This window comes from Pseudonaja textilis, chromosome 3, assembly GCF_049901715.1.
Source record: "Pseudonaja textilis isolate UNSWEBS1 chromosome 3, rPseTex1.2, whole genome shotgun sequence".
Lineage (NCBI taxonomy): Eukaryota > Metazoa > Chordata > Lepidosauria > Squamata > Elapidae > Pseudonaja > Pseudonaja textilis.
This window is the reverse complement of record NC_141992.1, coordinates 113,479,227-113,493,745: the sequence shown is the minus strand read 5'-3', so window position 1 is coordinate 113,493,745 and position 14,519 is coordinate 113,479,227. Positions and strand designations below refer to the sequence as shown.

The 14,519-nt window shown below is 38.6% G+C and overlaps 1 protein-coding gene and 1 long non-coding RNA gene across 2 annotated transcripts in view; one reads left to right on the top strand and one right to left on the bottom strand.

The window, feature by feature from the left end:
* The window catches only part of NSUN2 (NOP2/Sun RNA methyltransferase 2), a 41,715-nt gene extending 31,692 nt beyond the window's left edge, over window positions 1-10,023 (bottom strand). Inside the window, exons 1-7 of the mRNA XM_087930660.1 lie at window positions 9,854-10,023; window positions 9,326-9,486; window positions 8,152-8,256; window positions 4,909-5,014; window positions 3,433-3,504; window positions 2,411-2,495; window positions 976-1,168 (exon numbers count right to left, since the gene is read on the bottom strand). Of these exons, the coding sequence (XP_087786786.1) occupies window positions 976-1,168; window positions 2,411-2,495; window positions 3,433-3,504; window positions 4,909-5,014; window positions 8,152-8,256; window positions 9,326-9,486; window positions 9,854-10,018 (887 nt within the window). The 5' untranslated portion in view covers window positions 10,019-10,023. The remainder of the gene's footprint in view (window positions 1-975; window positions 1,169-2,410; window positions 2,496-3,432; window positions 3,505-4,908; window positions 5,015-8,151; window positions 8,257-9,325; window positions 9,487-9,853) is intronic.
* Window positions 10,024-10,084: 61 nt separating this feature from the next.
* Window positions 10,085-11,272, top strand: LOC148126293 (uncharacterized). Its single transcript, XR_015743069.1, has 2 exons — window positions 10,085-10,195; window positions 10,952-11,272. It is a non-coding gene; the product is annotated as an uncharacterized LOC148126293 (long non-coding RNA).
* The last annotated feature ends 3,247 nt before the right edge of the window (window positions 11,273-14,519 follow it).

Below are 14,519 nucleotides of genomic sequence, written 5' to 3'. Positions count from 1 at the left end.
GGGTGGCTTACAAGAGTTAAAAACAGTGATATAAGAAAGCTGTCTTGAAGGCAAGCAGGCTCAGGGAAAAATATTACTGAGAAAACAAATCTTCTAATCCAACAAGATGACATTGTTAACAGAGGAGATGCAAAGCATTCCAACCCTGTCACAATCTTACCATATGAGCAAAGGAGAAAGGCATTCCTACAAATATTTGTGAATGACAACTAGCATGTTGAATTTATCGATTAAAAAACTCAAAAGACTCAGTCATTATTTGGTGCAGCTGTAGTTTGGACTAATTATAGCTTCCAAAAACTCTTCAAGGAACCTTGTCCTCCAGCTCCACCATAGATGCAGGACAAGCCTTCTACCACACAATGGTCCCGGCAAGTTGTGTGTTGCAATAGACATACTAAATGTACCTGTCTGGATGATGATCTTAACTGGGGCTTATTTTTCAGGTAGGGCTTATATTACGAGTATCCTGAAAAATCATGCTAGGGCTTATTTTCTGGTTGAGTCTTATTTTGGGGAAAGCTCTATAGCAACAGAAATTTCAGTTCTAATTACCTCATTAAGCTGTGACTACCTGTAGTAACCAAACTGCTGGTACCAATAAGGGTTGTTAAATGAGGGTTGCCTGTACAGTTTGTAGAACAGGGATGTCAAACTCAAATCATCACGACATATCACAACTGTTTTCCCCTTTGCTAAACTGGGTGTGGGCACGGCCAGCGCATACCACATCCGGCCCGCAGGCCGTGAGTTTGATAGCCCTGCTGTAGAACATTTTGTACCAATTTTCTTTTAAGTTATAACTTGATGTAAATTTTATATATTTATTCTATAATTCTTCCTATTGTTGTGTTGCAACAGCTTCTTTATAATTTTACATCCATATTTGTTTATATTTGATGTCTTAACAATTAGTATTAGAAAAGTATGCCACAAACAATATACTGGCTTAAAATTTAACATAGTTTAACTTACCTGCAAGGAACATCACATAATATTCTGTCATAGAAGAGGATCTCTTTTTTACCATTTTTATTGAGCTGTATATTAGGGATACTTGAGGCATCATGATTTATAACCATAATACAAGGACTGTTCAACCGCTTTGCCTGATGAACTAGCAGATAACAACGTTTGTTATCTACATCATTTGCAATTACAAATCCCTCTAGGAAAAAAAAATAGAAAACCTTCTGGTTAAAAGAGAATCATCACTTGGGAGGTGGGAGAATTACTTTTTTCAATTACTATTAGTCCAAATAAGATCAAAATATTAACTACATGGAATCAAGAAAATGTAATTTTTTCATACAGTTACCTTTAATTTATAACATTTTATATTATCTTTTCAGAGGACCTAGGATACAAAATAATTAGCACAGAACAAAATTTGGCAACCTCAGTTATAAAACAAATTTAAAGCACAACTAATACTCATCCAATATTCAAAATTAAATGTGAAACACCGGTTTAAAAAGTATAGCTTCTAATGTTTTTCTGAAAGCCAGCCTAGTTAAGGCCAAACATAAGGTATCTCGCAGAATAAAGACTTCTGGCTATATCCAAACATTTAGGACCATTTTATTCCATAGGATATATGAGTGGTAGCAGTGATATAGCTGCCATTTTACCGTTGTTTTGTAAATTGGCTTCAGTCCAATTAGTCAGTATACAAGTGGTAAAATGTGAGAGCATCAATATAGTAATATGGATAGAAAAAATGGACAGGAGCAGAAAATCATAAAAGGAATTCCCACAATTTACAGAAAAAAAAATGTATGCACAGAAAATGGTGACAAGTTGGAGAAAACCAAAAATTTATGAACAAGAATTCTAATTCTTGTCCTTTCATGTGGACAATCCATACAAAAAGATACTCTCTCAAATGACAAATTAAATCTAGCACAAACAAGTACTGAAAACAATAAACACATTCACACATGCTCTTATATTATTAAAATGTATAGGTCAGGATGCCCGATAGGTATGAATAGCAGGTAAATTCCATGGATAAATAGCAACTGGATGGTGGTCTCGTAAGTCTTTTATTACAGAAAAAGACAGCCACAACATTTATCATATAACATTATGTGGTTTTAAAGTCTCCCTTTATGTCACCCTAACACAAAGCTGGCTTTAATAATGTGAATAAACATTATTGAAATGTTGTTTACTCACATTTGTAGTGAGTAAATCACCTACTCACATAGTGATAAGTTAACTGGGGGGACCAAAAGCTATAGTGCAAGATCAATGCTGAAATACGAAGGGATTTTAAGATGAAGTCAATAATCAATTTAGTAAACCTAACTGCATTTATCAAAATACCATAATTAAAATGTATTTATTACAGCTACTTTTATAGGCTGCTTCAATCTGGATTACTGAATTAAAAATTTCCTTCATTTACCTGGAAAAGGAATACTCATGTCTGCATGAAGCATCTCAATAAGTTGGGCAGTCTTGGACCCAGGTGCAGCACACATATCTAGAATCTGTCAAGATTGAGATGTTTAACAGAGAAAGAGATTGATATTATTTAACAAACTTAAAGCATATATGTTTATATATAGCAGTATTTGTACAGAGATTTGGGAAGAAAACTTATAGAATTAAGGGCCTTGCATTCAGCAAGTCAGTATTAAATTCTTCAAGACATTATTATTTTTCAGTTACAGTTCAGGCATTCTAATTCTGATGTAGTCATTATAGCTGAAAATAACTATCTTGCAAGAAAAAAAATCACAGAAATTCAAGTATGTTTTAAAAGGCACCTACTGTACTTACATGTTTGCAGAATCCACAATTATATATTTTCAAGTTTAAAATGAATAAAATACTGTGCAACCACCCAATAATTTGACCAAATAGAAGAGCCTGAACCTCCTGATTTAAAAACTGTATGGAACACTGCTTTTTTTCCTTCTATGATCTCATCTTAACCCTAACCCAGAAAAAGGCAACAATAAAAAAGAAGGTGAGATGGGGGGGGGGGGCTAAGTCTGGGGCAAACTTTCCCCCCATCTTTTGGAACATAAAGCAAAATAGGAAGGTACCAACAGGTGGACTGGAAAACTCCAGCCGTGTAAGGCATTATATTTTTTAAAAAAAATGAATGTGAAATCATACTTTACATTAAATGTTGAAGAAAATACAGGTGGAAATTGTTTGAACGCATGGATAATACAAACATAAAAATGAAATATATCAATGAACTGATAAATCAGGGAAAAGATAAGGCAAGTGTAAAATTTTATTTTTAGATATTTAAAGACAGAGAAGGCTACACTGCATTCTATTCTTTTACAATGAATTTTGATTAACCAAATTAGAAAAGATATTCAACACTAATGTGTAGTATTAAGCATCAATGTGCATGTTTCTTTATGCTTTTTCTGCAAAACAATTTCAGAAATTATAATACAAGAATACCTTATGATGAGGCTGAATATTAAGAAGCAATGGAGGGATCATACTGACAGCTTCCTGACGACTAATATTTCCCTAAAATAAAATAAATACAGTGTACAATTTCACTTTCATCTTATATTTATATACATGGAAGAAAACACAAACCATATCTACACAAAATACATCTTTATTTACTTAATTATCTTAAATTTAGATAATCCCCTGAATGAGGAACTTCCAGAAAATTCCAAAGCTATAAACTAGATTTGTCAACTTAAAAAAAATCTCTAAGAAGTTAAAACTTCCATATACTTCTAAGAAAATTATATAAATTGTCCACAAAATGAGAAAGAGATGAGCTCAACTTGTAGAGATGATAAAATAAAAATGAGCAGAAATGAAGTTTTATGCAATATTTTAGATACAATATGATCTTTTTTCATTGTGATATCCATACATGTCAACCTTTATAAACAATTAATTTATAAGTCACAACTATCAGGTCTTCAATTCACTGTGTAAATGGTGCCATTAATTTTCAATGTTGAAGGGCTAGTTTTTGAATAATAGGAAAGGTGTGGAAAATTCATTTCCAATGCCTCAATTTGCATGTAGTATATGTTTGTTCATTTATTTATTTATATTCCACTTTTATTATTTTTACAAACAATTCATGAACATTTCCAACACACCTTCCTCCTATTTTTCTCACAACATCCTGTGAGTGAATTGGGCTGAGACAGTGACCAGCCCAAGGTCAGCCAGCTGGCTTTCATGGTTAAGGTAGGACTTGAAGTCATGCTCTCCAACTTTCTAGTCTGGTGCCTTTACCACTAGACTAAACTGGCTCTATTCCAGTGGTGGAATTTAAAATTTTTTACTACCAGTTCTGTGGGCGTGGCTTGGTGGGCATGGCAGGGGAAGGATACTGTAAAATCTCCAGTCAGATGTGGTATTTGCCAGTTCTCCGAACTACTCAAAATTTCTGCTACCGGTTCTCCAGAAGTGGTCAGAACCTGCTGAATACCTCTGCTCTACACAGTATACAGAGACAGTAGTTCAAAAGACTATGCATGTTCCCAATATTAAACCCTATCTCAAAATCAAATTATAATTACTTCTCAAAACAAAATTTTGACATCTCAAAAATGAAATTTAATACAGCATTATTTACAACAAGGCTATCTCCTACTATGAACTAGCTATATTACTATATATTCTGGCAGTCAGAAATGTAAGATATTGAAGTACTAATATGAACAAAATCTTTTTTTCTCAAATTTGAATCACAATTCACAGGGTTAGGATTTAAAAATAATATGCAGGCTTTTTTACTATTTCAAAAGAAATGATATTTCGATAGTGTTCCTATTCCAAACATATTAGAAATATGAAAGGCAGCTTGCCCACAAACTCTGAATAAAAAGTTTATTGAATGCAAGAAATCATATGAAGCCCATAATGAAAAGTAAAAACAGCAAGTTAGGTAATACTTACACATTCAGTTTCACTAACAAGAAAATGATGAAATTTTTCTAACTGTGGAGATTTCCTCAAGATTTTCCGATTTAGGTTTGTATGCCATGCCAATTCCTCAGGATACCTAATAAAACAAAACATCTTAAAGTATCCACAGAAACTCTGTACTGGCATAAGAGATTGCAACTGCATTTTAAATTGAATGCACATAAACTCCCTTCTATGTACTTATGAATATTTATGTTAATATGTTAAAAGAAAAAAACTTATGGGGGGGAATTGTTTAATTTTCCCTACAGATGGGAAAATGAAAAAAAGTAAGGCAAGCAAATGCTTGCAGCAAAGTAGAAGGTAAAGTAGAAGATTGCTGCAAGGAATCAATGTTTTTTAAAAATGATAATTTTACCCACTCATGAGAAGAATAAAAGTAAGTTGAATAAAGTCAGAACAAGTTACCTAAAAGTGTCCATGGTACATCACCCATGTTCTTCCCCATCCCAAGTCCTGCTGTGCAGCCTAAGACAGCAGAAGGACGAGTGCAGGTGTGTTTACATCCTCAGCAGGGTCACTCAAGGAGTTAAGGTCATACTAGTTGCACCCAGACAGAGAAGTATCTGCCGCTAAGGTTGAACTCTCAACCTCCCAAGTGGGAGGTGAGCATCTTCACCACTAGACCACCATGCCATTCTATGTATAATATACAATGATTAACAATATTGTTACCAGATGATGGACTCAATTGGATGGCACTTAATATAAAACTGAGGAAAATGTGAGGATTTTTCAGAATATTTTCGGGGAAAGCTCGCAGGAAAGATTGCAGATTATGACCACACAATCATAGAGTGTTTGGCAACTGGTCATAAGTGCAAATGGTTTGTCAAGCACCAGATTGTGATCACGTGACTGTGGGGGCACTGTAACAATAACTTCAGTGACCAGTCATAAGTTGCTTCACTCAGCCCCATCGAACTTTGAACAGCTATTGAACAAATGGTGGTAAGTACCTGTATTGCCAAAGACATGGTTATTAATTACAGCATTAAAGACATGGCTAAGTGCTAACTGGAGTATGAACAGATTCTAAGTTAAGCTAAATAAGAAAAAGAAAGCCAATCAGTTTCCATGATCTGATCTTGAACATACACTATTATCAAGGAGAACATGAGGTTTTTCACTTTAAAGTCCTGAACCTCATTGATAGAGACCCACAGGAACTTTGCAATGAACTTAAGAAGATACTAAGTATGATTGTGAAAAGAAACTGCCAAAGATGAAGAAAGAGAAAAACACAAACTAGATATCAGAACTGTGAAAATTGTCAAGCAGACTAAGAGATGCTAAAATTAAGAAAGATAAAAATTTCAAGTACGAACTTAGCAAAGCTTTTCAGAGAGCTTTTAGAAGACACAAGAAAAGCAGTATTGCATTTTTGCAAACACTATGATGGAAACAGCACAGAAAATCAATGAAAGTTTTTCAAAATATTTCTAAATTCAGGAAAAGGTCACCAATGGACAAATAACTGAATCAAAAGAGATCAAATAACGATAAATGGAGTACATTGAACTACAGTACATCTAAGAGTCCAATATCTTAGAAGATATCCCTTAGTTACCAGAGCTTCTAGAACTAGAAAATAAAGTTAGATCACTATTCCAGTCATTATCAAATTAGAAGGCTACAGGACCCACAGAAATACGGCAACAGAAGCAAAATCAGCAAAAGTTCTAATCAAGAATGCCAGCAAATTTGAAGAACATAGTGGCCATCATCTGAATATCAACAAAGGAGATTTAACAAAATGTGCAAGCAATTGCACAATATCCTTAATTGTATATACTACTGAAATAAGGTATAGGCTTATCCAATACAGATTAGAGCCCTACAGATGTTCAAGCTGGCTTTAGAAAAGGCCAAGGGACATGAGACAATATTGATGATACTTGCTGTGAATCGAAAAATCAAAGAATACCAAAAAGAAGCCACTATGTGCTTGTAAGGAGATGAGAGCAAGGATGGTTTGCAAGGTTACAAAGTACAGTAAACAATATCAACTAGATCTAGTTCGATTTCCTGTCTTTTTTTCTTAATTGTCTTTAATGCATTTTGTTTATTCCTTAATTCTTTTCCTGATCTTTATGTTGTGGCTCCGGGCTTGGATTCAGCTCCTGTGATTGATATGAGTTCAAGTGAAGAGTTTATGGCAGAACAATATGAACCAGCCTGGCTTACTGATTGGACTGATAACCAGGATGAGGAGATGGACGTGACAAAGGACGACAGACCTGGTGTATTAGAATTGTCAGGACCTTTGACGTCCTCTGGTTCCTTATCTGATCAACAGCCGAGAATGGCTGACAGGGAAGTTTTGAGAGAGTCTTCTAGTGGAGATGAGAACTTGGAAAATTTGTGGTTAAATGTAAAAAATAGAAGACGGTTGAAAAGGCAAAATCAGCTGGAGCAAATGAGAAGGGCAAGTCAGTAAATTAGCACGTTGCCTTAATGAGTATAAAAGGACACAGCTGGGCTGGTACATTTCGCCAGGAACAAAATAACTATTTGAGTGAAGATGTTACAGCAAAGAGCTCTGAGGCTGAAAGATTTATTGCCAGGACTGGTTTGCCGGACAGAGTAAAGATTTATGCTGTGGTTTCTGCCAGCCGTTATCTTGTAAGACTTCTTTCCGTTTGATTTAATTGTGAAACAGCTGCTTTCTGTTTTGTTCGTTTGAATTTCGAAGGGGAGTCATAACATCTTTATATGATCTTTTCTAATGTGATGTGAATAATTACAAGTAGTATGCCTACAAGTATATTAAAGCCAATTTTTTTTTCTAGCATAGAATGGGAATTGGCATTGTACTTGTCATTAGTTAATGATTGATTTTTCATGTAATTTGGTTTTGATTGTAACAATAACTGACTAAATTTGGGACACTGTTCATCTTGTGAATAATTGTAGATACGTTCTTTCTTTTCTTTGTTAATATTCCTATAAAACTTACATCTATCCACAAAATTTAAAAAATGTTATGAAAATGATAGAAATATGGACATTTTAGAAATATTTCATTACTCATTAGTTAAGCAGATAAACCAGTAAGCATAAACCAGCATTTTGTCCATGAGCAATTGGCCAGAAATGTCTTTATTTTTAACATATTGCTACTTCCAAATATGTACAATCTATACAAAGCTAATACTCAGACCATATTACTAATAATTATTATGCCAGTCATAATTATATATACAAACTTACCAGCTTAATGGCTGTGGCATTTCAATCTTCTGACCATCTACCACCAAATTCTCTAATTCCTTGAAATACTTCTCTTTTAAACAACGGAGAATTTCGTTGGCATGGCTGCACAATGAAAAGAAACCCAATCAGAGCAAGATGAATCACAATCTAACCAAATTACTTTTCAACTTTACCAAATTCTTAATCTTATCTAGTTTCAGCTAAAATATTATGAAAAGCACATCATGCATTTCAGTGGCTGTCCAAAATCCAACTTGAATTCTAAATTACCACAACATGAAATAATCAAATTTCTCCAACATTGGCCGCTTTTGTTACAATTCTCTGCTACTGATCTCTGAATTTGAGATCCTTTCCCTGCGTATACAATAGGTTGCATCCTGTTTCCTGCGATGATCACAATCTCGTAAAATTGTCAAGTGCAGTTTGCTTCAGCTAAATTTAAACCCTTAAATAATAAGTTCCCTTTTATATTTTTCAAAACAACTGTGTTTTGACATACACACACCCAAAAAACCAAACAGATCTGACTTTGTAAAGTCATGTTTTTATTTACTTTTCAATTTCAAAACACACAAATGTAATTTTTAAAAATACCTGTACATACAACAGTCTGGCTGAAAAAGTTTCTTCTGCCTTTGAATCTACATACTGCATAAAGAGATATAAACTAACAAACTACACTTTTTAGTCTGGAAAAAAAAAATCATACCCTTTAGTATTCCCTTTAAGTGTCCTAACTTAAAAGTATACACAGGCACACAAAAACATACATGGCATCCCTCCATGTATGTTTTTGTGTGCCTGTGTATGCTTTTTAGTTAGGACACTTAAAGTGTCCTAATCTGCAAGGGGAGAGGCAGATTTGGACACTCCAAATCTGCAAGGGGAGAGGTAATCTCATTCCAGTTGAACCGAAATATGTATTTCATTTTTAGCGCCAGCCATCTCACATGAACGCCCCCCTTCCCTCTCCTCCCAAAAATGTTAGGAAAGCCATTTGCCATTGGTTTCTTCAGAGGAGTTTCTACTTTCTATTCTGGAAACTCGTACAGCCTGAATATGTCCCAGTGGTGCCCCAGCTAGATGCCCACCCGATCTCGCCCATCAACCGAGATGAACTTAGTACCGACTCTTTACTGGTAAGAGACGGCAAGTAAAGGCTGCTCACCTCTTATAGCCTGTGATCCGCAGGGTGGCTGGCAGAGGCTCCCGCAGCGTGGCCAGGAAGCTCTCCCATTCCTCCTGAGGCACGATGCCCAGCTGCCCATAGTAGTGTTCAAACGACGCGTTCTCCTTCACGATGTCCGGATAGCCAGCGTCGGACCAACCCTAGGTGGGGAGGAAAGCAAGCGAGGAGGGAAGCCTCAACCCGAGTCCCATTCTCACGATCGGGATTCCTCATCGGCTCAGATCGATGATCTCACACCGGCGTCGGCCCCGCAGAAGCGGAGGAAATAAGGGAAGCCGGATGCTCAGTTAGCTTCTCTCGGCCAAGACCATCAGAGCAGGGGTCTCCAACCTTGGCCGCTTTAAGCCTGGTGGACTTCAACTCCCAGAATTCCCCAGCTGGCTGGGGAATTCTGGGAGTTGAAGTCCACCAGGCTTAAAGCGGCCAAGGTTGGAGACCCCTGCATCAGAACTCTGCGAAAAAACTGCACTTTTACCCGCCGGGAACGGCCAAAGGGGCCCAACTCACCTGGGAGCCTCCCTCGCGGCTCTGCTGCTGTCTTCGGCGTTGCCTGCGGCCCATCACGAGCCCCAGACGCTGCTGCCACAAGGCTTGAAACAGACCCAAGCCCGAAGTCAGAATTCCCACCGCACCTCCAATGGGCCGAAACAGTCGCTTCAGCAAACTCCCCATCCACTGATAGGTCTCGCGCGGTACATCCCGCGCAGGCGCTTCGCAAGCTTCCTCTTCCTCAAACTACTTGTAGACATATGCACAATCTCCAACGACCTCCAGATTCCGAGTTTCCTTTCAGAAATTGACCTTGCCACCCTAAATCGAACCAATCCAAATGCGGTTTTGCGTGTATCGGTAAGTTAATGTCTCTGTCAAGCCTTCAGGTCATCGTTGTCCCCAAAAGGTGCTTTTCCAAAAGGTTCATTTCTTTCTTCCTTTAAAAAAGAAAACGTTTCTCATCCAAGAACTTTCTTCAGTTCTGACTGACTGGTAGGCAAAGGGAGGCATCGGTAGGTTACTTTTCCTTACTCGACATTTTGCATTTTCTATATAAGTTTGCAGTGTGAAGATCGTGGTCGCGGAATTGAAGTGCTGATTTTTGAGGTGGAAGTGATAAATGTTGTTTAACAATCCTGATATTTGTTTTAGGGTTCGGGTTTTTATGTTAATGTCGGTGTATTTTATGTATTGTAGGTCCATAGGATATAGGATATTCATATCGTTTGTCCTGCATGCCGAGATTGAATTAATAATGTGCTATTATAGACCAAGCGAACCGCGGGCTTTGTGAAGGAATACAAATTAAAACATCGTCAATGTAATGAATATATTCCTTCGGAGTAGTATATTCCATTGCCACATTTTTGTTAGAAAGGTTTTTGCTATACTTTTAGGGGTATTTTTAGGTGTCTTGTAACTTAAAAACATGGTTTCGTTTCCTGAACTTTGGGATGATACAAAACTTTCTTTAGCATGACATCCTTCAATTTATCTGAAGCAGTGGTGGGATTCAAAAATTTTTCCTATTTACTAATTTACTCCGTGGGTGTGGCAGGGGAAGGATACTGTAAAATCTTCATTACTAACCTGCTTTCCCTCCGTTCTGTGCAGGGCAACAAAAGAAGACCCAGCCCATCAGCTGGGACTCAGGAGGCTTGCCACTTCTCTGAACTACTCAAAATTTCTGCTACCAGTTCTCTAGAACTGGTCACAACCTGCTGAATACCACCTCTGATCTGAAGGATGTAGAAGATACAAAGAATAAATATGTGAATGAGATTATAATAATTATTAAACATTTTTCATCATTATTTGCCAAAATATGGCATGGATTTAATGTATTGAAATTATATTACATAATAGAGGCACTATTATTAATCAGTATGCTTGATACATGTCAGCATACAAAAATTAAATATACAATTACAACTAGTTCTATTGCTTATGCATTATATTTCTTTTAGGAACATTGCTACTGGAATGACTAGGAAATGGAATGTACCATCATATGAAAAGGTTGTAGTTTGTAGTTTATACCAACAACAGAACTTCAATTAAAGAGCCTGCAATAAAGTATTTGTTGCGTTCAACAGACTGACCCACAGTCTTCACTCCGGTCCGTGCTTCTGGCGGGAGCGTGGACCGCTCCCATTGGTCAATGCTGTTTGACAGCCGGCTATAAAAGGAGCTGTCAAACAGCATCAGCTGTTGCTGCCAGCTGACTGCCTGTTAGCCCGGCAGCCGCGGCAACCCTTTATTCTGTGTAATAAAGTTACTTGACATTCGCTCCGTGTCTGCCTCAACTCATTACCTGACGCTCCACAACACTGGCGACGAGGATGAGATACAAATAAGAGGCAGCCAGACAAGAACCGCTGAGCTCAGTCACTTTCAAAAAGAGCCGAAGTCTCTGCGAGCTGATTGTCACAGCCACTGACGCTATTCGCGAGCGTGAAATTCAACTTCTCCACTGAGGAGACAGGCACCGCCGATACAAGATGACTTCGAATCCTGCATTCCCGCCTTTTAGACTGACGGCTGAGACTTGGGAGTCCTATAGGAACCGTTTTGACTGCTTTCTGGACGCTATAGACCTCGCTGACGCTACAGCCCATAGGAAAAAGTCCTACTTCTTAAGTTTTTGCGGAGCTGCAGTATTTGACACTGCCATGGCGTTGGTAGCTCCACGTTCTGTCAGGGCTATCCCATTGGAGGAATTACAGGAGATCCTCTCCAGTCACTATTCCCCTAATCCATCCCAAATTGCCAGAAGGCATGCCTTCAGGAGACGGATTCAGGCTGAGGGAGAAACCATTAGTGAATACATGGCTGGCTTTCGGTCAGCTGCCTTGCATTGTGGATTTAGAGACTATCTGGAGGACATGCTTTTAGACCAAATAGTCTGTGGAGTCAGGGATTTAAGGCTACAAAGGTGACTATTAGCCAAGCGGGACTTAACCCTGGCAGTAGCCATTGAAGAATCGCAGGCTGCTAAGCTATCTGTGCTTTCAGCAGCAGAAATTCAAGGAACCCAATTAGACAGAATAGCTCAGCAATCCATTATGATGAGGTTTCTCCAGAAGAAGGCTCTGAGGAATCTAATGATGTAAATTGCCTCAGGCAGCAGAAACCCCTTCAAGAGGAAATTAGGCCAAAACCCATCCTACACCGCCACCCCCACCCCGGCAGCAGTCCATCTGCCTAAGCTGTGGGGGAAACCACCTCAGGGCATCCTGCAAGTTCAGGAATGCCATTTGTTTGAATTGCCAAAGGAAGGGCCATTTAGCCAAGGGTCTGCCCAGAGGCCTCAGACAACCCCCATCTTTCAAAGGCAAGTTGAAGACTGTTATACCTGTTACCACTCCAACCAGACAAACAAAGGCTCTAACAAAATCACTATTTTTGTTTCCTTAGAAGGTAAACCCTGCAAGATGGAAGTTAACACAGGCTCTGCACTATCCATCATTTCCTGGGAGACCCTAAAAAGCTACTTCCAAGACTGTCAAAGAAGAAGCTCCCCGACTGCCACCTGACTCTGCGCAGCTACCAAGGCAGATCCATCCCAGTCCTCGGAAAAGGCAAGTTTTTTATTCAATTCAAAAACTTTAAAGGTTACTTGCCTTTAGTTATAGTGGATGGTGCTCTCCCTAGCCTATTAGGATTAGACTGGTTTCCTGCTCTGGGCCTCCACGTAACAGGCATCAACTATATTTCAAATACTGAAGAGGATAGTTTATTCAGGGATTATGCTGATGTGTTCAGCGAGGGACTGGGGTGTTACTCAGGAACCCCAATATCATTCAGTTTAGATGCTCAGGCAGTACCAATCCGCTTGAAGCCTCGTACGGTACCCTTTGCAATCCGCCCCAGGTTGGATATGGAACTGGACAAATTAATCAAACAAAGGTATTGGAGCCTGTGGACTTTGCAAAATGGGAGACCCCCATAGTCACTCCACTAAAGAAAGATGGTAGCGTGAGAATCTGCACTGATTACAAGATGTCCCTGAACAGATATCTGCAAATCAGCGCCTATCCAGTCCCTGTTATCCAGTCCCTGTTATCCAGCACCTTCTGCATTCTTTTGAGCCTGGAACCATTTTTGCTAAACTAGACATGTCACAGGCCTATCAACAGTTCCCTGCAGATGACCAAGCTGCAGAACTGCGGACTATAGTAACATACAGGGGCGCTTTTAAATGCAGGCGCCTCCAGTTTGGCGTAAGCGTAGCCCCTGGGATTTTCCAATCCTTAATGGAAAGGCTACTCCAAGGACTCCCAGGCGTAGTCCCCTATTTTGATGATTTTTTGATTTCAGCCATAGACAAACCCCAATTACTACAAAGAGTCAGAGCAGTCCTTGATCGTTTCAGACAGCATGGCCTCAAGTTAAAAAAAAGACAAGTGCACCATTGCCACTAAACAAGTAGAATTTTGGGGTTATAGAATTGACTCCTCTGGTATACACCCAATTGAGTCCAAAGTCAGGTGTCGATGCCATTTGACAGCCGGTATAAAAGGAGCTGTCAAACGGCATCAGCTATTGCCGCCAGCTGACTGCCTGTTAGTCCGGCAGCCGCGGCAACCCTTTTTCTGTGTAATACTTGACGTTCGCTCCGTGTCTGCCTCAACTCATTACCCACCGTTCCACAACAGTACTAGAGATGATCCAGTTTTGAAGTAAGTTTCTTTAGATGTGGGAAAGAAATGTAATTAATGTAAAACTTCCAGGTATTTATCACTCAAATTTATTACTCAAATATTTGGGTCTGATATACTAGAAGTCTGATGAACAAACAGATCAAACAATTTATAGCACGTTTCCGATAGTTACAGTTGCTTCAGCATAGTAATGCCAAATAACTAAATTTTCATTCTTGAGATTTCCAATACACTTTGCATAAAAAGCTGCAGATATTTAACAGAAACAGATAACAGATAATCAGAGTTGGAAGGGACCTTATAGATCATCTAGGCCAACCCCTGCCCAAGTGGGAGACCCTACACCATTTCTTACAAATGGCAGTCTGCAGCAGCGAATCCACATCTAACAGCCTGGGCATATGCCAAAGCCTCACGTAGGCAAAGGAGTTTTGATATATGCCAAGCCTCACGTAGGCAAAGGAGTTTCGATACCTGCAAGACCTCACGTAGGCTGAAAGCAGGTATCAGGAACAAAA